At 41.4% G+C, this 27,725-nt stretch overlaps 1 protein-coding gene across 1 annotated transcript; it reads right to left on the bottom strand.

The window, feature by feature from the left end:
• Nucleotides 1-101: 101 nt before the first annotated feature.
• mxd1 (MAX dimerization protein 1) lies at nt 102-27,420 on the bottom strand. The gene is made up of 6 exons (XM_028033465.1): nt 26,512-27,420; nt 25,711-25,810; nt 17,055-17,084; nt 7,413-7,527; nt 6,263-6,422; nt 102-4,263 (listed from the first exon to the last, which is right to left on the bottom strand). Exons 1-6 carry the CDS (start codon nt 26,576-26,578, stop codon nt 4,067-4,069), a joined length of 669 nt encoding a protein of 222 aa, XP_027889266.1. The 5' UTR covers nt 26,579-27,420; the 3' UTR covers nt 102-4,066.
• Nucleotides 27,421-27,725: the final 305 nt, after the last annotated feature.

The raw sequence follows: 27,725 nt of genomic DNA, 5'->3' as shown, positions 1-27,725 counted from the left end.
ACAGAGTCCTGGCACACAGATAAAACTCTGACTAAACTGGTGGTTTTCATCCCTGCAACAACATGTCTAACACTACAAACAGACTGAGACACGGAGCCAGGTGGGTAAACAAGGGTTTCAAATAGTTTATTCTTTATTATCACAACTGCTGCTCCACAATTCATTGTCAGAGGGCGTCCCTTGACCCAACGTAGTGATTCGTTTAGAAGACAATGCTCAGATTCCACAATTTTTAAAAAGTAAGTGCAGAAAAAAAACCCATCCTACCACCCAGGAAACAGAAAGCGGACCTTCCTGAAGAGAAAGGCGGCGGAGAGGAGGGAGTGGGTCGGGGCCCATGTTCATGGAGCGACAACACGGTGTGTGTTTTCTGTGTGAAAGAGCGCCACGGAGGAAACATAGGCGCTTGCGCGTGGGTTTACTCGTGTCGGGTCGTACTTTTGTCACCGTCTTAAGGCTTGGCTAGCCATCTTGGATGGAGGTACAGAGACTCCGTCGAAGCTTAAACGACTGGTCTGACTGTAGGCTTGTTCTTCGAGAGATTCAACACCGGCTTCTTAAGCCGGACGCTGACAGCACCGGAGGAGGGGGGGTCGATTCGAGGGGCGTGGGCCGCGACCAGGCACGAGCCGACACGGAGGGCGTCGTGCTCACACACGGTAGCTGGGAAATGAATGGGCGAGTTACAGAAAACTCACAGGTGGACTGTGGAAGTGAAGGTGGGGGCAGTTCTAGTCGTAAACGGGGAACAGAAAAATAGCCAGACGGCATTTCTTGGCTGCCCATCCTCTGCCACCCCAAAAATGAAATTCTCTCTGAAGACAGTGACAAATACACACACACACACACACACCCCAACACACATGGCATTTCAGTGAAACACAGCTGCCCGTTAGCCCCTCCTCTTACGTCCGTTTTCGTGTAGTAGCGGTTTCGCGGTTCCTCTCCGTTGGAAAAAAAACAAACGAAAAAAACTTTAAACTTGACAAAAATAAGCAGCATGCCACACGAACAGACCAAACAATTCTAATCTAAGTTTTTCAAATTTTAGAGAGGTTTTTTTCTGTCATTGGTGTTAATGCTGTTAATGCTTTAGCTGAGCTTAACAAATAGATCATGCGCAAGCAGGGAGTTCCTTCAGCGTTGCGCCTCTGCGGTCTGTGTGCATTCAGGTATTTGTGACTCCCCCCCCCCGGCTCTCCTCTCACGCGCCTATTCGGAGCCGTGCGGCCATGTTGGGAGTTCTGGGTGAGGGACAGGAGGGGGGAGGACGGGATGTTGGATCATCGCCTCCTAGAATTTGGTCACCAAATTTCTACCAGTAGAGATGCACCGGAGATCAGAACCTGCCGACTTTTTCCTCCAATCTGAATCCATTAGAGGATGGAATCCAACTATTTTTAGTGTAAATATGGAACAACTTGTAATGATTTCATGCACTTTTGTTGAGTTTAATAAAAGTCATTTGAACTTTTGAGGCTGCAGGTCAACTTGTACCACCGTTTTGAAATCGATGCCCTTTGACCCCTTCATACTTTAATTTTGCGCTGTAAACAAGCCAGTTTATCCTCGTGTGTGCGCCATTTCATCCCGACACTTTCACCACGTTTACACCGCGCACTTAGCAACGTTTTTCATATCGATGAATTCAGAATCATAATTTGGGAATATCTGAACATTTGAAATATCTTTCTGTGTCAAATAATGTTTTTAGGCCAAATGTCTGAAGAGTTAGAAATGAAAGACTATTATGAATTATTAATTGAATTTAGAGAAAATTTAGAGCTTCACTTTTCAATTTGGTAAAAAAACAAAGTGTAAAGTTAATTAAAATGCAAAGGTCTAAACAGGAAGAAAGGAGCCATGCGATATATTTATTGAATGCAAGTACAAAACGTTCAAAATGGCTTCGACGGGAGTACAGACTGACGCTCGTCAGGTACAAAAAGTCCAATGTCGGAGGGCGCCATTTTGTTAAAAATGCAAAACAGAACAACCAAATCTTCAAAGGTAAAATCCCTAATGAACATAATGACCGGCATCCAGTCAGGGACAAATGGGGAAAATCTTTAATGACCTCAATTTGTGTTTAACCCAACTCTAATACTTCAATTCATTTTTTTTCCTTTGCGTTACAATCTGTAGAAAAAAAAAAGAAGATAAAAATTTAGCAAAATCAGCAGGTCAGACCTCACAGTAAACCAGAATCGACCAGGAGAACCCTGATTGGTGCATCTCCATTGCTTTTGAACTTTTTAATCCAGATTTTTCCAAAGTTATATTGAGTTTTATTTTCTTGTTGCTGTTGTTCCACTGTCCCCCACACCGTTAACCGGACAGGACGGCTTTTAAACACAAGGAAATAAATAAAAAGAAAACAAAAACGAATCATGATGAAACTGAGCCAAATTCAACAGACAACAAACGCCTCCAGGCACAAGAGACTTTTCTAAGGATTGACTTTGCTGTGCAAACAACTACGTCGTAGGAAACTCTCCATAAAACTCACAAAAATTAACAGAAGCTATGACCAAGTATATATTTATATATATATATATATATATATATATATATATATTTTTTTTTATAGACTCATCTATATATTTAAGATATCTAATAAATACATTTGGTGATAGACATAGAACTCTTTTTGAGAACTATTTACATTAAAAGGTGTACATTTGTCCAGAAATAATAAATAACTATGATGGCAAGGCAAAGGATTTTTTTTTCTGTGGTTTTTAACATTTTAGTGCTTTTTAAGAGGAGAAAACACAGAAAACTTTGGGCCTCTGACTAAGTGTTCCCACTAAAAAGAACAAAAAAAAACAAACAAAAAAAAAAAAACCCACCCTATCCTGACCCAAACTTAACCTTCATGTAATTAATGTGACTGCCCACTTTCAAAACACACACAAAAAAAATAATCTCAGTCTCACCAGCTTCTCCTCTTTATGTCGTGGAATGTGTTCAAGTCTCTCGACTGCTTTTAGGTAGATGGGCTTTTTCCCTTCCTGTTAACAGCTGGGGCAGTGACAGATTAGCGTACAACGATGTACTAGCACCTGGCAGGAAAAAAAAAAAAAAAGGTTAGTGGCCGTCGCCCCTTTACGGGGGGCGGGAAGAGGAAAAGGGGAACGCTGTAAAAACGCCACCGTCGTCAGAGAGAGGCAGAACCCATCGGAAACCCACAAACATCTTCACAATCTCGCATCGTTTTGTTTTTTCCCTTCTCGCCGCGAATGGCAGAGGTGGACGTTTAAAAAAAAAAAAAAAAAGTCACAAAAGGAGCCTGCCGGCTAAAGCTTCAGTCACCACAGGATGTATTGCTGCCGGCTCAGATAGTTTAAACTCGGCGTGCGGTCGGTCTGGTTTAGCGTCCGCAGAGTCTGCCGACTGACAAGTTTCACAAACATTCATTTCATCTGGGAGGGGGCGGGGCTTTACAAGAGACGGCGATTGAAAAAGATGACAGTTTTTGTTTACAAAAGCAATATCAAGTGCAAGGTACCATGCACTGATGTTTCAGTGGCGAGAGGGGCAGAAAAAACGGGCCCCACGTCACCGAGGAGAGGTCTCACAACTGGGAGAGATGGAAATGTGTGGGTGTGTGTGTGGGTGTGTGTGTCATACAAGAGAATACTCTCTTAGAAGTGCTTCCCATGGCTCTTGAGGCGTAGAAAAAGAGGCAGTGGGACATTGTGTGGTAACATTCTCTGGCTGAAAGTTGTGTTTCTAGAGGACGGAGAGGCGAAAAGGGGGCGGAGTGTCTTTCAAATCCCACTCGTTTGATTGGCACAGAGCGGAGAGGAGCGGAACGGGCAACGCCCTTAAGACTGACCGCTGATGATGAAGAAGAAGGAGAAGAAGAAAAGCTGAGTGTGCATGGGGGTCTCTGAGCTGCTGCAGTTGAATGGAAGTCAGCTGCAGAGGAGAAGAGGACAGGTGGGTGGGACGAAGGGGGCGAGGTGGAGGGGGCGGGGTCTGAGCAGGAAGAAGTGGTGAGATGTAGATTTTGGGTGGAGGTGGAGGTGGAAGTGGGTGTCGGCTCGGCGGTCCAGGCTGTTTATAGGCCGCAGGCCAGCTGCTTGGCCGTCTCCTGAGTGTCCTGCAGGCGCTGCAGGCTGGCGCTGGAGTAGCCCTCGTCGCTGCAGCTGCTCCGCAGGCTGCCTCGCTCGTCCCCCGAGTCGCTCACGCTGCTGGTGCTCCACTCCAGGTCACCCAGCAGGTAGTCCGTCCCCTCCACGTCCACGTCCAGGTCCTCTGTGGAAGACACAGGGAAGACAAGGCGTGGTTACATGCGGTCAAGAAAGACACTCTGGCGTCGTCGGAAAATCAGCAGTTGACATGATCAGAGTCTGACAGTGGCCACTGAACTGAGAACACTCAGCTATTTAGAAAGTAAGAAAGATAGAGGTGTAAAAAAAACTAAACAAAAGAAATTGTACTTTTAGTAGTGTGTAGAGACATGTCTGAGGTTGGTTCATTCAGGCTGCGAGAGCGAGGGAGAGCCAGAGTCAAGTAAAATTATTTTAAAAAGTACAATTAACATGATTATTTAAATTTGGGATTTTAATGGGCTGGATCTGAAGATGCTGATTTGGGGTGGAGGGCAAACATTTGTCAATTTCCTCTTTGAGAGGGGCGGTAGCTCTTCCACACTGTGAAACTCCCTGGTCTAGAACATACAGATAACAGCATTAGTAATGCTAACCTAGCTAGCTAGCTAACCTAGCTAATATACAGTATGTGCTAAATGAAGATTTAAATGTGAACTCTGTCATAATTTTGTCTTTAAAGGGGCAGTATTATGCATTTTACAGCCACACAAAATAATTTTATAATACCTTCAAGTATCTATGTTACTTTCAGTTGTCATAAAACTACTGTACACCAAATATAACTTAAAAGAAACGTCATTTCGTAATTTAGCGTCTTGAAATTGAGAGTCTGTCTCTTTAAAAACTCCAGCTCTTTCTGAAACTCCGCCTTTAGGGAGTCATTGCAACCCCTCAGCAACGTTTTTTCCAGTGCTGTACTGGGAAGCGGCTTGTATAATGAGCTCAGTTGATACACAGTTCCACCAGGTGTTTGCTAATTACTGCTGGCTAGTCTAAAGGAGCCAGCAGGGCAGAGCTGCTCTGTGAGGCGGAAGCTTAGAAAGGTCAAACATTTACAAAACCTGATGATTAGAAATCAACCACAAAACTCCAGTCTCTACAGCCCCCGATGTACAGGATCCAACAATAAGCTACTGGCTGTCTCTTCCCACAGAACTAAAGAATACAGTGCATTAGAAGGAAAAACTCAAATTTAACTATCAAATTCAGGGATCGTTGTCATTTTTTGGACGTGTAGTTCCTGAAAGGACGATTTATTCGAGCTGTGGGTCCCAGTTTGGTTGACGTAAGCTTTCACGCCGACTAGCTGGTTAATCAGTCGTTAAAGAACTGGAGTTCAGCGGCTTCGTCTACAAACTGGTGTGTTTCAGATGGCGCAACAAAAATCTAGTTGGACTTTATCCAATCAGCCTTAATAAAACCTTACTCCCTTCAAACCTGCAGCACAGCTGACTCAGGCAGTGACTCGCTCGCTGTGTTTAGTCCATCAATGCTCACGGCACAGGTCTGGATCGGAACGTGAAGTTTTAGCCGCCACGCAAGGAGAAATGTGCTGCTTCTATGAAATACAAGGACGTCAAAATGTACCTCGGCTGCATCTCTGGATGACAAAGTTTAACCATGTGCTGATTTTTTTAAAATGTCAAGTTTTTCTGATCAGTTTTGATTCCAGTTAAAAAGGATTTTTTTTGTATCTTTTTGATTGAAAAACAGCTGGAACACCTCTAGTTCCCAACCATGAGGTTACTCAGGGTGTTGCATGAATTTTGGTGGATGGATATATGCAGAGTTTCCCCCAGTGTATTACCAGCCTGGCGGGCTGCCAGGCTAAGTGTTGTTTATTTTAAATAGGTTTTTCTTTAATACATCAGTAACAGTAAAGATGAATTCAGCTATGTTTATAGTGGATGCATCAACTGCACCATCCCTTCACCTGCCCATTGGCGTCACTCACTATTATTTCCAAATTATGATATCTGCTCAAGGACCTCAGCATTTTTGTAACCTTTAACATTTTTAACACAGAAACTCTGTGGGCTGCTAATGGACTACTCTAGCGCCCCCTACCATTGAGCTTAGCAGTTTTTTGGGGGGAAACCCTGACATGTATCAGACTTTGAGCCTGTGTTGTTGGCGCTCACCCTGGTCAGAGTCGGACTTGTCCGAGGAGCGGGTGGAGCCGGTGCTGTCCATGCGGGTCCGCTCCACTCCCAGCTGCTCCAGGCGCCTCCTCAGGTGTCTCCGCTCCCGCTGTAGCTGCTCCAAGGTGTGCTGAGCTCTCCTGTCGCTCTCCTCTAGCCTCTGAACATCGGGGCAGACAGGAAACGGAGCCCTTTAGGAGCTGCTGATACAGCCGGACAGTTTGTACCCTTTACAGTATTCAGAACCTTTGAACTTTTTCAGATTTTCTCACACTGCAACAAAAGATTTTAGACTCAATGGCCTTTGGATGCTCTGCTGTTCTATGAAGGCCTAAGAGGTTTGTAGGAGAACATTAGAGAACAAACTGCATCATAAAGATCTACCTGGACATGGCCATCCACAAGCTTAGCAAGGAGTGTGCAGTAGAAAACTAACTCTGGGCTTCACCCTGAACCTCTGCTACTTTGTGGTGTATGGATGTTTCTCTCCAGGCGGGACAGGAAAGCTGGTCAGGGTTGACCAAGATCCAAAAGTTGGAATGGCCTAGTATAATCTGACTCAAGAGTCTAGAGGTAAGACTTAGGTGCTCTCCATCTCGTCTGAGTCTGAGCTGCTTTGTAGACAAGAAAGGGCCGAGTCTCTAGATACTCCAGGCTCTTGGAAAGACATTGTATCAGTCTACCACATAACATCCCAACAATTGACCTTGTGAAAAAAACGCAAACACGATTGACGGAATGAATGAAATTCAATACTATTGCAAACTTAACACAACATACTAACAAATGAGCCACAGATTAAATGTGTGTTCTTTTCTCAGAATTGTTGTCCAGGTGACGAGGTGAGGTCCAACAGATTTACTTCCAGTGGAGGAGCACTACAGCTTTTTGCTATGATGCTCCACTTCATATACAAGTAGAAATATTTAACAGAAATTGCTTTGGGTTCATTTCAAATGTAATGGACGTGGAGATGGAAAAGAAGACGGAAAGGTTTAAAGGAAACTAAGGAGATGAGAGACAGACGGATAGAGAACAACACCCTAGGAAGTCTGCTTCTACACCTGCAGAAAGAGAGAGAGAGAGAGAGAGAAAGAAGAAAAGCAAGAAACCATAGCAGCAAACAAATGTGTTTTGCTCGTATTAGTACCTTTATATGTTCTTTGGCCTTCATCAGCAGGCTGAGGGTGGTGTGCCTGTTGGCATCTGGTCCCAAAGGAACGAGAGATTTCAAGCGCTCCAGGCACAGCCGTAGATGTGCCCGTCTGGAGAGAGAAGGCAGTAAAATTAAAAAAGGGTGGGAAAAAATGATTGAACATTCAAACCAAACTATTTCCTCCTCAAAAACAGAGGCAAACAATGCCACTGCATTTTAGTAAGTACGCATTTACCAAGCGGAGTCCACCGTTAACCTTGTGTGGGCTGAGATATTCTTGGATTTCACCACTTTAGCGCATTCTGATCCATACTGCACGTTACTTTCCAAAGAGAGGCCGGCTACGCTCTTCAGAAAAGGACACATGGGATGAGAAATCCACCTCCTCCACAAACGGTGCCAACAGGCGCGCGTTGTGGCTCGAGTTGCTCGGCACCACGAGCTGAACCGAATGATTTTCCTCTAAATATGGAGACGCTTCCTTCCAGCCAGCAGCGTCTTACTACGACATGCGGCTCGGGAGCGTCACTTTGAACAATCGGTGATAACCGTGCCCACACACACACACACACACACACACACACACACCGCAATCGTTGTTCAGAGCATTGTTCACACATTCTGAAAGGCCCCCCAAAAATATGGAACCACCAGTGGGTGGATGTTCATTCATCAGATTCACCGTGAAGAAAAGCAGCGTTCTTACACTTCCAAAACACTTTGAAATTATATTTTTATCAATGCTCACTACAAGAGAAGAGCAAAAGCGTCACATTTATTTACTTTATGGGTGTTTTAAGACCCAAACAGTTAAATAGTAAATAGGGCAGCGTGCTCCAAGAGCGAGTTAATTATCTCCGCTGTGTAATAAGTAGCAGATGCTTCTCAGTGTGCTTTTGTCTGTTTTACGCTAAATCTTTAGTTAAAAAAAACAAACAACAAAAAAAAAAAACTTATCCCAACTATCTTGATGTCCCTTTATTTTTTCCTGCGTGCAACACTTTCTGCACTTCCTGATCTGAGAGAACAATGGACAGCAGACGAGGAGTACTTCCTAATTACTGAAAGTATAGCTGCTAAAGAAATGTGGGGAATTAGCCACAACTCTCCCACTAGAGGAACTTCAGAGTTACGGCTGTAAAACATTTCCACACTAAAATATTCAGCAGAAACGTCACACTTTATTAACCTTTAACTAGATTTACGCTTTGCTTTTTAAGTCCTGGTAAGCTTTAATTTGTAGTCCATGACTTTCTGCTTCCCCTGTCTGTCCACTATGATGTATATGAGCCAAACACAGAGGAGAGTGTGGCACAAAAAAAACAAACATATAATGCTCAGTGTTAGACAACTGGCATGTTGGGGTGGCCATGTCTCCATAACAACCATTAGACACCATCCACAACAGGTCGTTTGGGAGGCATGTGACAGAAAAGACCCCCATTTTCCCAAACATATGAGACTTATGAGCTCAAAAACAAATATATTTATGGTTTTTAATCAGTTGTTTAGGTCATTTAACCACCAGTTGGATGCAAAGTGTTATTCTACCCATTCAGCTTTTAATTGTTTCAGGAACTCAGGATCATTCGTGAACTACTTCTTTAAAAGATGTGGACTGTGAACGCTGACATTAGCACTGGGGAAGTCTGCGCTTCTGCTACATGTTTAGCATTGAGATGAAATTTCAGCACAACCTCAACAGAACAGTAGTCTTTTCCAGCATCCCGTCAGATTGTTTTTCATTTAAAACAAAAATGAAATCCCAGGTGGGCCAGTAGGATCAGGTTTGTCATCCATTGCCGCTTGCAAATGGACTCCAGGTAGGACCCCAGAGGACAGAGAGGAGGTTTTGTTGCCTCATGCAAAGATTCCAGAAGGAACCTTTTTTTCTTTATTTTCTTTTTTTACATACAAAAGAAAGAAGTTATTCATTACACGATAAAGTCCCAGCCCTAATTTGAAGGGATCTTTACTGATGATGTAGAAAAGTATCGTCACCACTGCATAAATCTTTTTGCACTTCCAAAGGTTTCTCGTTTCTTCCTTTTCCTCTCTTTGGCTAACAAACAAACACAAACACTGCTGCTCCACTCACTTTCGGAGCAGAAAATGCTGAGCAGCATCAAAGCGAGACCAGCAAACAGATCAACGCTGAAACCCTGAGATCACATGTGAACAGACTAGTGCAGTAACCTCCCCGGTTCACATTTGCATTTTTCTTCCCCGATGCGTTTCCTGCTCTCACATCTCCCAGGCCAGGACGCCTGCTGAAGTTCGGAGCGTGGAGCTAACCACTTGATCCCCACTGTTACACAACATACACCTCTGGCCTGGCTGGGGGTGTGTGTACGTGTCTGAGTGCTTGTGTTTGCCTGAGCGAGTGTGTCCCGCATACGTCAGACTCGTCCCGACAGCAGAGTGTTTAAATGTTGCATTTCCTCCCCTCCCCTCCGGCTGAAGGCCTGGCACGCCACCGCCGTCTGTGTCAGAGTTATTCAAATCGGACACAATGACAGATGTACAACTGGTTTGAACGTGGGCAGAGGAAGCTTTTAATTATATTCTCAACCCCTTGCGCGGTGTGAGAAGCTTTTGCACGCACACACAAACTCGCACACGTAGCGCCGCAGTCAACAGCTGAGAACAAGCGTCTCCTTCTCAGCTGACTCCGTCCAAAGGGCGTCCAAAGTGCCATTACATAACCTGGCAACGTCCACGCCCAGGTTGTTCTGACATAATAAGGACTCAAGGGGCAAGCTAATGTTTGCTAAACAACGCTGCCGGGTAGCAGACTCGTCAGGTCACAGCCAAGCGACACGGCCACAGCGCTCTGCGCCTTATCGGCGACAGGTTCTTCAGGTTTAGTGTGTCAACGGGTGAGAATGTTCTCGTCAGCCTAAAGACGGAGCCGGTTCCAAACTAAAAGTTGAAAGTCCGGCTGCTTTGTTGCCCTGCAGCTGAAAATAGTTTGTCTTTTCCACTCAGAACCACATGTAGGTCATCTGGCCCCCGACAGCAGTAAATCACCTCGCTGTCCTTGCATTCGCCCTCTGACCCCTTACAGCCGGCACGGAGAGACTTGCGTGCAAGTAGAAAATGCGCTGCTGATTGGAGTCGGGTTACGGCCGAAGTAAACACACACGCAAACACACGCCGGCACGCTGCAGTGTGTGTGAGCAAGATTCGGAATTGGTGGATGGCGATTTGCCCGCACTACGACGGAGTTTCTGCAGGATGTCGGAGGCAGGAAAAGGTTCAGAAAGTTCTCCACGTGGAGATGATTATTATGTTTTTTTAATTCAGCGGTTGGGAGATATTCACGTTCGACCAAACTGTCCTACAAAGACACAGAGCAGAGGCCCTTTAGCCCACTGGGAGGGAAACATTAGCATGGATCCTCCGGCCGATCAGCTGAGCTGCTGCTTTGGATCAACTATCCCTCTCGGATTTCTGTTCATATAAATGTCGACAACCTTCCTGAGCGCTGTCTTCCGTCACCGACGCTGTCACGCAGGACTCCTCTCATTAAGAAACTGCTATGACTACAGGTCTTCTTTACGTCAAACAAAAGCTAGTTTTCTGTTGTGGATATAAGGAGGAGACAAGAGTTTTGATTCCTGTGACGTAACCAGCAGGAGGTGAAAGCATCAACTTTAACCTCCCACCACTCTTCATCCAATCTGCCAGAAGTGAAACCTCTCTGAAGATGGTGTTTTACTGCGGTTACAACTCCAGTAAAACACTAAATAAATCTTGACTTAACTTGTACCATGTACAATGTACAATGAGACTATCAATAGTCTCATTGTTAAATAAATGGGCCTGCTATGGTAACATATTTTGCTGGATGATAAATTCTCCCAGAGGTTATTGCGATAAACGATAATATTGTTGTTTTGAGAACATTTTTGGTAATGGCACAGCAATGCAAGCACACCCTCTCAAACATCACCGAATTTCAAATTCTAATGAACATTTAACACTGGAACTGGAAGACATTTTAAATATCCAAAAATATATAAGCACAATAAATAAAATGAGTTATGAAGTCTCTGGAAACAAAAAAGAGGTGGTTGAGACCAAATCACCAGACCGAAGACTTTTATCATCCAAAGTTTGGTAGAAAAAGAGAAAAATGATAAATCAATAAAATGGAAATGTTTGAACTTGCTTTAGTTTATCATGTGATTAATTGATTCATTGTCTATTGTAACAAGCCTATATATAAGCATTTGCTAGTTGTTGCAATGTTTTGTCTTTTCTCTCTCTCTTTCTGCGGGTGTAGAAGAAGACTTCCAGGGTGTTGACTTGCTCTCTCCCCTCCGTTCTCCTTTCCTCCTTTCCCTTTGAACTGTTTCCCCTTTCTCTCGTTCTTTTCCATCTCCATTACATTTGAAATAGACCCAAAGAGATTCCCAAATGAAGTTTTGTACATACACCAAGGGGAGCATCAGAGTGAAAGTTGTAATGCTCCACTTGTGAAAGTGAGTCTGTCGGCCATCACCTTGGCGTTCATTCTGAGTGCTACATTGCTGGGCATGTAAAAAAAAAAAAGATGTTTTTTATTCTCAATTTCTAATTTTGCAGGTGGAAAAATGGCGCTTTTAAGCTAAAAATGTTGAACCTTTGAGTCCGACGCTAACCTCAGTGTGAGAGTTGAGTGAACTCATTTTAATGCAGCCTTTCAGGAGTTTATCAGGTGATGATATTTGGTCTGTCACGATACCAAGGGCAACAGTCGGCGGTCTGGTAACAGACGACTGATTCCCAAGTCCAAGTCGAGCCTTTAACATGTAAATAAACATCTTCACCCAATGCATGCCATCCAGTCTGCCTTCTGCACTGCACTGTTTGCACGTTCACAACCATTTAACAATTACCTTTGAATCTTTAAATGCAATTCAACATGCAAATAATTGATCTAGTTTTAATTATTTTTAAGTTGATTAAAAGGCTAAATTCAAACCATTAAATATACATTTATGCTCCAAGAAAAACATTCACTTTTCCGAATGAACCACAGACATGTTCGTACCGTCGCCTATTGGCTTTTATTTTGTAATCAGGAAGGGCCTTTTTTAGCTAGCAGCTAGATGCAGCTAGCCAAGTAGGGACACAATATTGTTTTTTTTTTCTTTTACCTGAAATGACCAGTAGTCATAAAATTTAACTTTTTTTAGAGAGATGTCTGTTTGGCCCTTGTTATGAAATGAAAACAAATGTGAACACATCATTAAGAGCCATAAATAACCTTCGATCTGTGAACGGTGTTGGCTATCTACGGAGCCCTCTAAGGGACATGGGGAATTTTTTTTCTTTTGCGTTACCTCGCAAAACTTTTGCGTTCCCTCGCAAAACTTTTGCGTTCCCTCGCAAAACCTTTTGCGTTACCTCGCAAAACTTTTGCGTTCCCTCGCAATACTGTACTGGTCAGTTATGCAGCATAATTGAACACTGCCAGCCTTTCTTAAGGTGGGCGCCGTACTTTATGCTTTAATATAAGGTTATGTGAGGTTTTTCCATGAATGTTAGTATCTTTTTGTGAAATATCTGAAGTTTTATATCTTTCTTTAGGATAGAAAGGCACCATAAACCTACGATATAAACAGAAACCTTCCGTAAGTAGGAAAGAAATAAAAACACATTATAATTTGGACTATTTCTGAGTTATTATCGCGGGTAATAAATCATCTGACAGTTTTGATTGTGTCTCTGTTGTGTTCTAGTCTGAATGGTTTAAAGAGCTGCTTTCAGTGCCGCTCCATCTTAGCCTTAACAGACATAAACATGCAGTAATAAATCGATTTTCAATCAGTGTTTTGCACCAAACAGTTTTTACTGTTAACAAGTTTTTATTATTAAAAACACGACAAACTAATGATGGTAAAGGGCCGCACTGGGTTAACTCGGGGAATCTCATCTGTCCGTTTATCAATCAAGTCCAGATCATTTCTTTGTTCTGTCACAATTATCGATTTATTCCATTTTGATGATCAGGCTCCAAACTTTGCAAGGACTGACCGCCCCGCTCACCGCTTCCTAATACACACAAAGCCAGTATCCTTCCCATTCATACCTGGTGACGTCACGCCCACATCGACACACCCACCACACAAGTGTCAAAGCCGCTGCTCCTGTCATATCAATAATTACTTATTTCATTCATATGGCTCTTATAGAGCCTCAGTGAAAACTTGTTTATTATTATTAACTGTTTAGTGCAAAACACTGATTGAAAATCGATTTATTACTGCATGTTTATGTCTGTTAAGGCTAAGATGGAGCGGCACTGAAAGCAGCTCTTTAAACCATTCAGACTAGAACAACAGAGACACAATCAAAACTGTCAGATGACTTATTACCCGCGATAATAACTCAGAAATAGTCCAAATTATAATGTATTTTTATTTCTTTCCTACTTACGGAAGGTTTCTGTTTATATCGTAGGTTTGTGGTGCCTTTCTATCCTAAAGAAAGATATAAAACTTCAGATATTTCACAAAAAGATTCTAACATTCATGGAAAAACCTCACATAACCTTATATTAAAGCATAAAGTACGGCGCCCACCGTAAGAAAGGCTGGCAGTGTTCAATTATGCTGCATAACTGACCAGTACAGTATTGCGAGGTAACGCAAAAGGTTTTGCGAGGGAACGCAAAAGGTTTTGCGAGGTAACGCAAAAGGTTTGCGAGGGAACGCAAAAGTTTTGCGAGGGAACGCAAAAGAAAAAAAATTCCCCATGTCCCCTAGAGGGCTCCGTAGCTATCACATCAAGCACATCAAATTACAAGAAAACATGTAGTTGACTCTACGTCTGGACTTCAGTCCAAATCAAGTCTGAAGAGTTTTTTGTTTGTTGTTGTTGTTTTTTTTTTTTGCACAAAATAAACACAACTCAAGTCCACGACCAAAAACCAGAGTCACCATTTCTGCCAATAGGTGGCGTATCAGCCAGATGATTACATAATTGACTCTAACAGCTAATGAAGAATTGTTAAATGTGTCTGCTTTACTTTTGGTGTCATTGACAAGAGTTAATTTCCAGAATTGGCTTCAACTAAGTAAAAAATAAGACCAACAGAGGGTTAAATGAAAAAGTAAACAATGTCGCTCTTCCCCTAAACTACTAAACAACAGCAAAGTGAAAAAATTCCCAACTCTTACACATCCCTCTGTGTCATGTCGATGGAAAATGTACGATGTGGTACACTGTGCAGGTCTGCTCTTGCATGTTGAGGGTTGTTTCTATGCCAATTTTGCTTTAGTACAGTTTGTAGGAGACAGCTGCCTATAAAGATTAATGTGTGTTGCATGTTCTGCGAATTGCTGCGGTACTTCACAGAACATGAATTGGAGCTGCGATCTAGACATGAGTAGATTAAAAAAAAATGCTAAAACTAGAAAATTTGGGGAAATTCTTAAGACTAGTTTACCCAGCCTCTGTCTGAATTCCTCAAAGTCTATAAAGCTTTAAAGCAAAGGAGTAAAAGGTTATTTCACTTAAATTTGCGCTGAAGGGAAGAAAAAAAAAATCACATCTGAGAAGCTGAAATGGATAATTAATGAGCTTTTTCTGTTGTAGACTGAAAAAGAAAATAAATCATTATCCGACTTGTGGTAGTTTTGGATAATCTGAAGAGATCCTACATGTAGTAATGAGCTGATAAAAGTGTGATTTTGTGAATTGCTTTTGGTGTTTAAACAAGATCAGCTCCTGAGCCAGAAGGGATGGCGAGTCAGCTGATGAGACAAAGACACCTCATGTATCTTTTGGGTGTCAGGAGGCCACAGCGAACAAATGAAGGCTCAGTCAGCAGAAACCTGCTGCAGGACTCAGCCCAAGGCATCACTACGGCAACCAACCCTGGTTAAGACGGGACTCTTTTAGTCAGAGGGTGCACACTGCGAGTTCTTGTTCTGTCTCAGGACAACACCTGATTTGGTGTTTTATTGAGGCCCGAGGCTTGGATTACAAAAGCCTCGTAAACCTGAGGGGTTTTTTTTTCTCCCTCAGCAAACTGTTCACTAGATCCAGTAAGCAGAGGGAGTACCAATGAAAAAAAGCATGAACAATTAGTTTTACTTAAGAGTTTAAATAAGTCTGTACGAGCATTTTAAGCGCTTTAAAGCTTGAATGAGTTTTACAGAGCCTTTCTAAAGTATTGTGTTTTAAAATGTCACTATAAGAGCATACGAGGGCCAAGCTAAGAAAACACAAGAAATAAAATTACTAGAATAAAGTCGGATGAGAATAGTCATAATATTACAACTTCATTCTCAAAATCTTAATTCTTTAAATATTATGACTCTGTCGCCATATTATTACAACTTTATTTTCATATTATTTTGAATATTCCAGTAATTTCAGAGCCATTCTTGTATGAGTTTATTCTGTTAATATGACTTTATTCTCATAATTGTATGATTTAGTTCTCTTACAAGTTTATTCTTCTCATGACTATTTTATTTTTGTATGACTTTGTTGTAATATTAGAACTATATTCTCGTAATTTTATAACTTTATTTTCGCACTGGTTTATTCTCATAATTTTATCGATTTTTTTTTTCTTAGTATGGCTCCAATACTCTTGTTGTACGTTACAACCACAGATGTCACTGAGATTTTTTTAGGACGGACCAACCTTAAATAGTGCATAACTGGGCAGAAAAAGGTTTAAAAAAAAAAAAACTGTTGCTTTCAAGATTTCTATGACTGAAACATCTGAAAGGCATAAAACACATTGTAATTCGGCCCTGACTGCAGGGTCAAGTCTCTACCAGCTTTATAGAGCTAAAGACTCACAAAACGGCTTCAGCTCAGTCAGAATGTATCTGTGAAAATCAATCTTCAAAACACAGATTCTCATTTGGATCTAGCTCTGAATTTAACTAGGCCATTTTAACACATTTATATGCTACTTTTATTAAAACTATTACATAGCAGCTCTGGTCGTGTGTTTGGAGCAGTCATTGTTTTTGTTTTCTGCTGCGACTGTCCCATATTTATTTGTGGACGCTGTGGAATGCGCAACTCATAGTTGTGCCGCTGCGTTCCTCGATCATAAGGCTTTCTAATAAACCTCTGAGGCCTTCACACAACAACTTTATTGACACTGTACTGACTTAACATTGCACAAAAGTGGACTATATTTACTAATTAGTAACTATGAGGGTAAATGGTTCTAGATTTCATTTAGAGGCATTATCTACTCTGCACTTTTTATGAACAATTTTCCTGATATTTCACGATTATACAGAGTTTTATGTTGGTCTGGACTGGCACAAACAAATAAATATTTTGGTCAACGGGGAAATGTGAAAATATTCCCAGCATATGGAGAACTGTACCTTAACTCTGCACCAAAACCCTTAAAAAGCACCTGAACTGTTGATTTCACATACTGGGAATACCACTGGATATGCAGTTGAATAGTTTTAAAGATGGCCGCCGATGGGATGCGGTAAATCACACTCGAAGGATTTGAGTAAAAACTCTGTTGATTAAATGTTTTCCAGGAATCATAACTAATAGTGTTTTGGGGTGAGCTGCGTACCATGTGATGATGCTCCACCAATAACTAAGACATGCAGAAACACACACACACACAAATATAAAGACTTTATTACTCACCTGTTCTTTTCCATCTCATTGTGTGTAGACCTGCAGAGGTAAACAAGACAGAAGGAGAACGTGAGCGAAATCAAAGCTAATACAACAGTGGCAGTAATTGCGCGGGGTGAGTAATGACTTCTACATGCGGCATTGCTGCAGTCCAGGACCTGAATGTGGAGGAGTGAGCACCCGAGAAAAAAGTAATAAAAACATGGCTGTGTGGGCGTGTACGGGTTGTCTAAAAAGAAATAACAAAGACGGATTTCAGGAAAGATGAAGAAATATTCTGACGTGCAAGCTGGTTTATAAAGGCTTTCATTTCCCTCCAGGCTTTTACATGCTGAATTTATTCATTTCGGTTTGAAGCCAAAAAAATACAGATTTTTGCAGTGTGCCCAAAAACACTAGAATTTAAACAGAATATTGTGTTTAAATAATAATAATAATAATAATATTAATAATTTAAAAAAAGAAATCACACAAAGGGGAAATATTATGCGTTTTCCAGGCACAGAGTGCCATTTTAGGGCATAATCAAGTAACCATGTGTATATTGTATATACCAAACATGATTTAAAATAAATTTTACTTTGTAATCTAATGCCTTGAAATTTGGGTCTCTGTCTCTTTCTGAAACTCCGCCTCCAGGAAGTCATCACAACATGGCTCCTCTGGTAACCCGTTAAAAGCGTTAATGGGTTATTATAGAACCCATATATAACAGAAGCTTGGGACTGCAGCTTGGAGGAGGAGCTTCGTCCGTGAAGGTGGAGCTAGGCCCACCCAGGCATCTTGCTCAGCTGAATGGTTGCCATGGATATTAAAGGATTTCTCAAACACACATTAAAGAATCAAAGCAACACTCCAGCTTTGTTTTTGATGAGGGAATAATATTAGAACATGATGTAAAGCTAAAAAAGAAAGTCAATTTTAAATGATACTGCCTCTTTTAGCAAATAGCAAAAACTGATCATGTTATTTTATTCTCAGAAACAAACTTTATGGTTGTTCTAAATAAATCCACTACGTGGGAGCTTTAAGGACCGCCTTTACCCACTGACCCGTGAAAAAGAGAACCAGAGGATATACACTGCACTCATAACCCGAAGGCTAGCCAGTGTAAGATGCCACTCAGCCGTTCATGCTGCCAGATCCTCCAGTGTACATGTTGTCCTGATCAGTGTAGGGGTTGGGTGAAGCACAGCAGAGGTAAAAGGAGAGATGGAGGTGTGTTGATGGCTAGCTTTGCTCCTGCATTGCAGTGGTGCATTCAGTCGCAAACTCAAACGCAAACAGAGCAGATGCAGAATATGGAGGGGACGAGGAGGGAGGATATGTCTTTGAAAAAGACAAAAGGAAAACTAACTAACCTGGGAGTAAACAGTATAAAGAAAACGGCGAGTTCAGCTCATCCACCTCCACCTGACCCCTGATCCCCTGTCCCACCACGACTCCCAAAAATAAACTCCGCATTTTCAGCTGCGCTACACCCCACACTGCCACCGACTTAAGACACTCATTCAAACTTTGACGTCGAGGCAGGATGTTTAACATGTTTTACGACTTCCTGTTAGGAATAACGCATTAAAGCTCCCAAAAAAAAGAGAGAGAGAGATTTCGTTTTGCAGCAGGGGAGAGGGGAGGAGGGGAGACGTTTAAAAGGCTGTAAGTGAAGCCTGTTCTCCTGATGTGGCACAGTGCTGCTTGTGTGGGCATCATCAAGTTTCAGGCAGCCAGTCGGGGGTGCTCCGTTTCTCACCCGGCCTCCCTCCTCCCCCCTCCAGGACAGTGTGCATTCCTGCACAGGGCAGACAGCCACGGGTGACATAACAAATCTGGCAGCGAAGGGATCCTACATATTCAGGCTGGATTTTTGGCTCTGGAAGATGTTTCCTCCCGCCTTGGTTCCTGTGTTGTTTGCCCCCACCCCCGGTCCTCACCCCTGTCACACGTAGCAACCACAGCACTATGGCACATTTGAAATTACACTAGCTTGCGTAATTGGTTGGGCCGCGAGTGTTTGCGTTGCGATCTTTCGTTTAAGATCAAAGAACTGGGATGCAAAATGCACAAACCTTTAGGTAGACCGAACAGAGTCAGGTTGAAGTTCAGTTTGATGTCACACATTGCAAAAACACAAGTAATTTGGTCTAGCTTGTAGAGCAAACATCTTTGTACACTTGAAAACAGATAAAACTAACTTACAAGTAACTTCGCAACTAGATATAGGAGTTTTTATAAGTCAATAATTCCTTAATATTGATGAAAAGTACTAGTTCAACTGATAGATTTCTTTCACTTATAAACCGGGGAAAATGTCTTTTTATAAGTGGAATAACAGTGCTTTTCATCAAAATTAAGGAACTATTGTCTTATATAAGCTCCTATATCTAAAAGTTACTTGTAAGATAGTTTGGTCTAAATTCAAGTGTACAAAGATGGTTGCACTAGAAACTAGACCAAAAAGATTTTGTGTTTTTGCAGTGCAGAGAAGGGCCGCTGTGCTGAGTCAGTGACTGAGGCAGCTTTACTTTACTAATGTAAATAGCCAAAGAGCAAAAAGATGCTGAGAAATTTACTAAAGACTGAAATTTGACAATTAAGCCTTTAATTGGTCCCAACTAGTGTTTCTTGGTTGGCTGGTTGTAAACTAAAAATCAAAGCTTGTTCGAAAAATGAGTCCTAAGACTGAAAGTTGTTCCAAGTCACGTCCTTCTAAGAAAACTCTTTGAATTGTATGAATTCTAACATTTTTCTTAGAAATTTTACCTCCCTTAGCTAAAGGTTATTCAGAAAGTGCCTTATGCCTAGTTCACATGGCAACATTTTCCCGTTAAGACAATCTTAATGATTATCAGGGTGGTTCTTAAAGGGGCAGTATTATATATTTTCTAGGCACATAGTAACTATATTACATTCAGTTGTATAAAAATGATACATATAACAAATATGACTTAAAAGAATATTTACTTTGTAATTAATGCTTTGAAATTAGGGTTCTGTCTCTTTAAGGAGCTCCTGCTCTTTCTGAAGCTCCATCTTCAGGAAGGTATCACAACATGGCTCCTCTATTAACCCTTTAACAACGTTTTTAATCAACATTTCACTGAGAGGTAGCTCCTATAATGAGCTCAGCCGACAGTACCACCAGGTGTTTGCTAATTGATGCTGGCTACTCTGAAGGAGCTGGGAAAGAGTGGAAAAGTCGCAAGGATTTTAGGGTTGCTTTGTGAGGTGGAAGCTTGGAAACCAGCAGCTCTGAGGAGGAGCCGTGTCTCGAAGGCGGGCCTAGGTCTACCCATGCGTTTTGCACAGCTGAATGGTTGCCATGGAGATTAAAGAATTTCTCAAACATTCGTGAAAGAATCAAAGCAACACTCCAGGTATGTTTTTTATGGGAGAATAACATTAGTGCATGATGGAAATCTCAAAGAAGCTTTACAGCGCCAAGACTATATTTAAGCCTGGCTTTCTAAATTACTTTTTCCCTCTACTGATAATGATTTAAATTCAGAAAAGTGAATACAGACGAATAAGGAAGCACAAGAGCAAAACAAACACAGAACTAGAAGCTGAAGTCTAACTAGGTCAAACTTATTCAGCTAATTACCACACAAGACTGGAGCAGCAACAGTAATTTACTGCAATACAATCTGCAGTAGTAAGTGACTGGAGGAAGTTTAGCAACAAATAGTGACTAAATAAAGAAGTCCCATATCATCCACTGCACCAAATTCTGCTGCAGCGTTTCACGTTTCAGCCAATTTGTTTTCAGACCCCAAAAAGAAAGAGATTAAACCAATCAGGCTAAAATAGGAAGAGCTGGAAGACTCAGACATGGCAAAAATAATTCACCTGCTCTTCTGGTTAGAGCCACACACCAAGAAAAAGTCATAATAATTTGAAAATAAAGTTGTACAAGAAAGTTGAAATAAGACGGGAATAAAGTTGCACAAGAATAAATTCAAAATAATGACAATAAAGTCACAATGTTACCAGAATAATGTTGTAACATGACTTTATTCTTGTAATATTATGACTTTATGCTCTCACAACTTCATTCTCATAATTTCTGTTTTTGTATTTCCTTAGCGTGGCCCTAATACTCTGCCACGCTTTCTTGGCTCGGCTTACAGTGACACTGTCATTCACACATCCAAATAGTCGGGATGTAACAGAAAACTGGGAGGGCAATACACCAGGCCTTTAAATCGCAGTACAATGGGCTGAATGAGAGTTCGGACCAAGCGGACAGGAAAGTCAGAATCTCATCTAGAAACCAAAGCGAAGAGCCATTTAGAAATTCGTGCGGGTAAACGAAGACGGACCTGCGGCTAATCCCACGTTTCACGCTTGACGTGTCTGAAAAGCAGCCGTGGCTCAACGTGTTCGCACATGATCCGAGCTGGAGGCGCACTCCGTATCTTGAAGCGTAGTGGGAGTGGAAGAACAACTCATTTTGTCACCATCAGTCATATCTCGACAACACACAGTCTCGTATATAACAATCAGCCTTCATGTGACACGATTCACCTTATTGGCGCTTCTTGAACTGTTTACCTTTGGCAAATTAGTTCATTGCGACACTTTAAACACCGGCCAGAGTTTAAATCAGCTGCTACGTTTCAACCTTTTTGGGAAGAGAAGCATAAAAAATGGGCATATATCTGGAAGAAAACAATGATGAGTTTATAAAAAGAAAAAATGTTGGGATGTTTAATCCCAACTCTGGCCTAAAAAGAGAGAGAGATTCCCACGCCAAGATGAACTCCAACAGCAAACACTGATCTACAAATGAAGGAATGTCCAACACATCCCATCTGTGCAGTGCAGAACACAGTAGTACTATATGTACCACTCAGTTAGTCTAAAGAGTCGGTACAGTCTGCTTGGGTTGTTGTTTTGGGAGAAGCACGATGAGATGGTTAGATATGCAGACACTGATCCTGTGACTCTTTTCTTTATTCTTTTATGCATTGTTCATATTGTAGTGAACCTTTTCTAATTTATTGCTTTTTATTCTTTTTAATTGTGTAACTTGATGTGCTCCTTTTAGAATGAAAAAAATGCTTTTTATTGACCATTATTATTATTATTACTCTCTTTTTGAATGAAGCTTATTAAGTTATATATTGAATATATATATATATATATATATATATATATATATATATATATATATATATACATATATATCATATATCAGTATGAAGATATTGATTTCACCTTTGAGGTACAACAAACAGAAACTAGCTCTTTAGGCCAAGTCTGGCATATTTTGTGATGTGCATTATCCCTTTTGAAATAAACGACAATAGCAGCATTCAGTTTTTATGCTCTAATAATTTGGAACAAACTTCCAGAAAACTGAAAAAACTGCCAAAAGACAGACTTCCTCTAAATCAAGGTTAAAGATCTGTTTAGAAAATCTGTTTAGAGCTGCCTCTAATTAATAATAACCGAAACATTTGGTATTTTGCTAATGACAAAATATAATGTGTAAAAGCGCAGTGTATTATAAGCCTGGCGGGCCACCAGGCTTTAATTGGGCCCCCCAACAGGCCAAGTGTTTTATTTTAAATATATATATTTTTTTAACAACAGTGACAGTAAAGACAGATTAAGCTAGGTTTATAGTTGACGTATTGAACTGCACCTGCCCGTTGGCCTCACATGCTATTATTTCCAAATCATGATGCCGACCTGTGCACCTCTGAATTTTTGTAACTTTTAGCATCTTTTAAACACAGAAACACGGTATGCTGGTAGCGGACCAACCACCGGGCTAAGCAGGTTTTCTGGGGAAACCCTGAAGCACTTAAACTGCTATAATATTATTGAGTCTGGACTTGTTTCAATGGGACAGTTCTGACTAACTGTTTCCACCTTTCATCAAAATAAAGAGAGTCATGTAAGACACGGACGGGACATGATCTCTCAATGAAATCTGAGCTATTCCTAAAGAAGAACCAACCAATCAAATTCTTGTTTTTTGAAAACTCAGTTCAACACATCAGTTTTGTTCTTTTCTGTCATTATTTCTTTATTGGTCAATTCCTACCTCCATTTCATCTATTCCTTCTTGTATTTCACTCATCTGCCCAAACTATTTCAGTTTTTTTATTCCTTTTTGAGACACCTTAAACCATAACTAACTAACGCTCATATGAAAAACCCTCACAGGAACACAAAAGCATGAGCTCCTGGGTTTAGCAAAACCCTCCACTGAAACCACCTTTAATCCAGGAACAACACCACCCTTTGTTCTCAAACAGACACAGCGCTTCAGGATTGTCCTGTCCATTATGAATGAGGCTCAACAGGTAAAGAACATTCTGTACGTCTTCTTGTACGTCACACAATTTTCCATCCGCCATCAATGCTGCATTGTTTACGGTTTTGCATGTCGTATCTAGGCGTTTTAAAAGCGTTCAACGATAGTTAAGTTCCAACTTTGCATCGCCGCGAACACTTCAACCAAGAGTCAACTTAAAACCTGAATAATAAGGTCTGTGCTACCTTCCTCTCTTTTGACGTAAAAGGATGATATTTTGGTGACCAAATTAAATTAAAAAGCACCAGTCTAGGACTACAAGCGTTAGGTGATCGGCTGGGACAAAAACACATATAAATTCTGCTGCAAAATGGTATTCTGGCATTTTACATTTGGTTAATTCACCTGAATCACACAGAAGAGGTTTGTCATCACAAAGAGCAAATTAGGACCGCGCTAAAACTCAATCGCCTGAATAAAAACCTTAACCTTACATGGGCTGCTTTGTGAGGCCGAGGCTTGGAAACTGCAGCTTTGAGGAGGAGCTGTGCCTTGAAGGCGGAGCTTATTCCACTCAGGCATTGTGTACAGCTGAATGGTTGCCATGGAGATTACATCTAGTCAGTTTAACTCACTGGTTTAACATCGAAAGGTCGGTGCTGACCATTCTGAGAGTCCAGATCTGGTTTGAAACTTTGAATCCTGTCTAACAGCTGTCAGCTGTCTTTCATATACACATCTGTTTTCTCTCTGGTTATATGCAGATGTCATCTTGTTGTCAGTGAACCTCATGTACTGTATAAATATGTAAGTATACTGACAAAAAGCCTACTTACATATGTGACACTATTCTGTCAATATTTTTTCCCAAATAAATAAAAATATGAATTTTTTTTCCACACATTGATATTGCTCCCACAATATCACAGCTGAAAAAATGCAAAGATATTAGTTAATTTATTATGAATTGAATAAAGTTGAGTCTCCACTTGTGCTTTTTTGTGTTTCTTACATATTATTAATTCTTAGCCTAAGAATTAAGACCAGACAAGGTTTGTTCAAACCGAGACAAAATGCACAGGTCTAAATCAGAGCCTGTGATGAAGTCAATAAATGTGGAGCTTCAACGTGGAAATTCGGTCTATTGCTCAATGGGTTGCTTCTTTTTACAACTGTCTATATTTCCACTCTATGCTCATTTCCCTCTCTCCTCAGCCAGCACATACACGATGCGGTTTAGCGTACCTACCACGTAACTTGGGAAGTATTGCAATGTAGAATTCATGGACAGTTTATACAGAAATAGATTCATCTATTTAAGAAATGCATACAATTTTATTTTTCAGGGTTTCTTCCAGTGCATTTTCAGCCTGGAGGGTCACCAGGCTTTCCTCCCCCTCCGGCCAGGCTAAGCGTTGTTTGCCTTAAATTGTTTGTTTTTTTTCAATACACTGGCAACAGTGACAGCAAAGACGGATTAAACTAGGTTTACAGTTGACGGGCAGGTGTAACTGATGTGCAATTACACCTGCCAATTACACAAAATTACACAAAAAAAAACAACTGTTCAACAAAACATTATGTCAACTGCCCGTTGGCCTCGCATGTTATAATTTAAAATGACGACGTCTGCTCGTGCATCTCTGAATTTCTGTAGCTTTTAAAATATTTCAAACACAAAAATGTTGGCTAGGGAAAATTGTGGACTGCCCTAGCGGCCCCTAGCACCAGGCTTAGCAAACTTTCTGGGGGAAACTCTGGTATTATAGCTGATTGTGGTTTTCGGGCCGGCCACAGATCTTTGAAAAGCCTGACCTGTCGATTCTGATTTTGGTCGATACAGATTTATTTTGTCTGAAAAGTTGCTGAATATAGTGACAAAGTTGGGACAGTGGATGATTCTCAGACCTCTGCAGATGTATTTAAATTCTGTTTTGCATGCAAGTATCGCTGAACACATAGAATTAAGGGAATCGGGCGCCACTGACTACTAGTACTTACTTCTGTGACAATTATAACCAGTTTTTATCAATGACTTGTTGATCTTTTTCACTCAGGTATGTACACTTGTTGTCAATCGCCTTAGCATTCCATGCTGAGAACAGCTACCTGACCAGATGATAAACGATCAAATTAGATTGACTCAAACTGACTTCACCAACGATGGCCCAGCTGGGTAGGCCAACACAATTTAGCCACTCATCATATATGGGCATACTGGGAACTGTGCGCTTTATTTTCTTAACAAACTGGAGGCAAATCTATGTCATTTCCTGTTTTCCAAATGTAACCCAAAGTTTCAGCCTGCAACATGGACCCAGCCCCTGCCTCCCCATGTCTGGGCAGGTCTATGCAACAAAAAGCCAACCAGCTGTTTTTTTTGTTGTTGTTTTTATTTACCTGCTACTTATGTTTTTCTTGCTCTTGTTTTTCCTTTTGAGGCTTTCCCTCTCCCGGCTGCTGATGAAGGGTGGCATAGAGGCATAGCCATGCTCAGCTTCTGCAAGCAGATAAACAACATCGTGGTCACATGTCTTGTTATTTAGTGGTGCAAAACATAGTCACAGTAAGCATGAGCCGCGCATGAGAAAAAAGAGGAAGACTGCATGATGTGCCACCTCTTTAAGGATCTAAGGTAGCATTAATATTATTAATGCTATGGTGCATGCATGCCATTTATTTTATGCAGTATTTTGATATAGTACCCCCCACCAACCCCACCCCGTTACCACCACCCCCTATCAGCTTGGACAATGATGTCATCCTGAACGACAATAAAGCCCACTAGCTAACCACAACAGAAGGAAAGGAGGGGCCTCCACTGAAACATTGTGTTCCTCCACATCTGAATGCCTCTGCAACATATGCATTCATTCTTCCCGAATTGCACGGATGTCTTTGCGGAACGCATTTGAAATCCCCCCCTCCCCCGAAAAATATGAATTATTACCACTATCACGACGATTATCAGACACCTGGGTAAAGTACACACTGTTCAAACTCCAAAAAACAATAATAATACTGCATGGGTCGTCAGATTACTTGTTGCAAAAATTAAAGCAGGGCTGCAAACGCATATATGTCCATAAAGTCTAGTCACTTGTGGAAGGACTGCCACTGTGACGTTTAATTGGAGAAAGAAAAAAAAAAACCTAAACAACAACAACAAAAGAAGTGAGACAATATATATGTATACTTTACCTCTTTCCCTGCGTTCGAGGTACTCGGCTGCTTCAATCAACATCTGCACCATTCCGATCGCCGCCATTTTCAACAATAACACTAATATTATAACAATCCGAAGAGGGATTCCAGGAGTGTATCCAACCTGCTGAAGGTCCTTCCCCAGATTCTTCCTCTCAGCGCTCAGGTGATTTGGTTGTTATGTCAGCCTTTGTTTTGTTTTTTAATGGGCGCAGGAGGGGGAGACACAGGTCGCTGTGGATCACTGGGTATATTTAAAAGTTAAAGGTCCAGCAGCATAAAGCACCAGTCAGTTTAATACCGAAACTGCTCTCTTCCCCGTTGAGCACCCAGATGATGATTTAAAGGGCTCGGTGGGAGCTAGCTAGCGGCGGGCTAACACAGCTAAACAATCCTTAAAAACCTCAATGCAAGCTAAATTAAACTGTTAGATACTGACAGGTCTTCGAAGAAAATTCGGCTTGTAGATAAAATTTGAAGAATTTTTCCCCCCCCCCTAGCGAGTAAAATGTGTCAAGAGGGCAGCTTTGTTTTGAAGTAGGGAAAAAAAAAAAAAAAAAAGTTGGCCAACGTTTGCAGAAATGACAAAATGCTAAAATAACGACGGAAAGTTGTTGCTATTTCGGTTGTATTTTGGAAGCGTCAGCCAAAGGATGAAAAGTAAAACGTTAGCCTCTACAGTTGCCAGATAGGAAAATGCTATAAAAAAGGAGCTGCTAGTGTTTTCAGTTTGTCCAGCGTTACTGGTTCACGGCTGGCTGGTTCTGGCTGTGCTGGTTTACAGCTAATGGAGCGCCTGAAACGTCTCGTTGGATGCGGACGTACCGAATGACATGGAACAGATAGTTTGTCAAAGTGCTTCCAAAATAGTGCCTTGTTAGTGTGGACAACAGCTACATACTGTACTGTAACACAAAGCCTCTGTGTGCTGTTACATGATTGGATGCTGAGCATGACAACTCAGTCTCTTATTGGTCAGCAGAACCATCATTCGACAAAAATGATTCGGCCCCTAACTGAAACTGAGGTTCTCCTTAAGCCATTTTGGCTCTGATTCCTCATTGGTGTTGGCGCATCGCTCAAAGCCGAAATGGACGTAGTTTCCTTTGAACGCAGAGGTGTGTCGTGATTGGCTATTACCTGACAGACTTCTTAGCTATTGGTTTCAACGCCCAAAAGCAAAAGGCAAAATGATAACACCCTTTTATGGG

Source organism: Xiphophorus couchianus, chromosome 12, assembly GCF_001444195.1.
Source record: "Xiphophorus couchianus chromosome 12, X_couchianus-1.0, whole genome shotgun sequence".
Lineage (NCBI taxonomy): Eukaryota > Metazoa > Chordata > Actinopteri > Cyprinodontiformes > Poeciliidae > Xiphophorus > Xiphophorus couchianus.
Note: the sequence above shows the minus strand (reverse complement) of the source record. Positions and strands in the feature narration are given on the sequence as shown.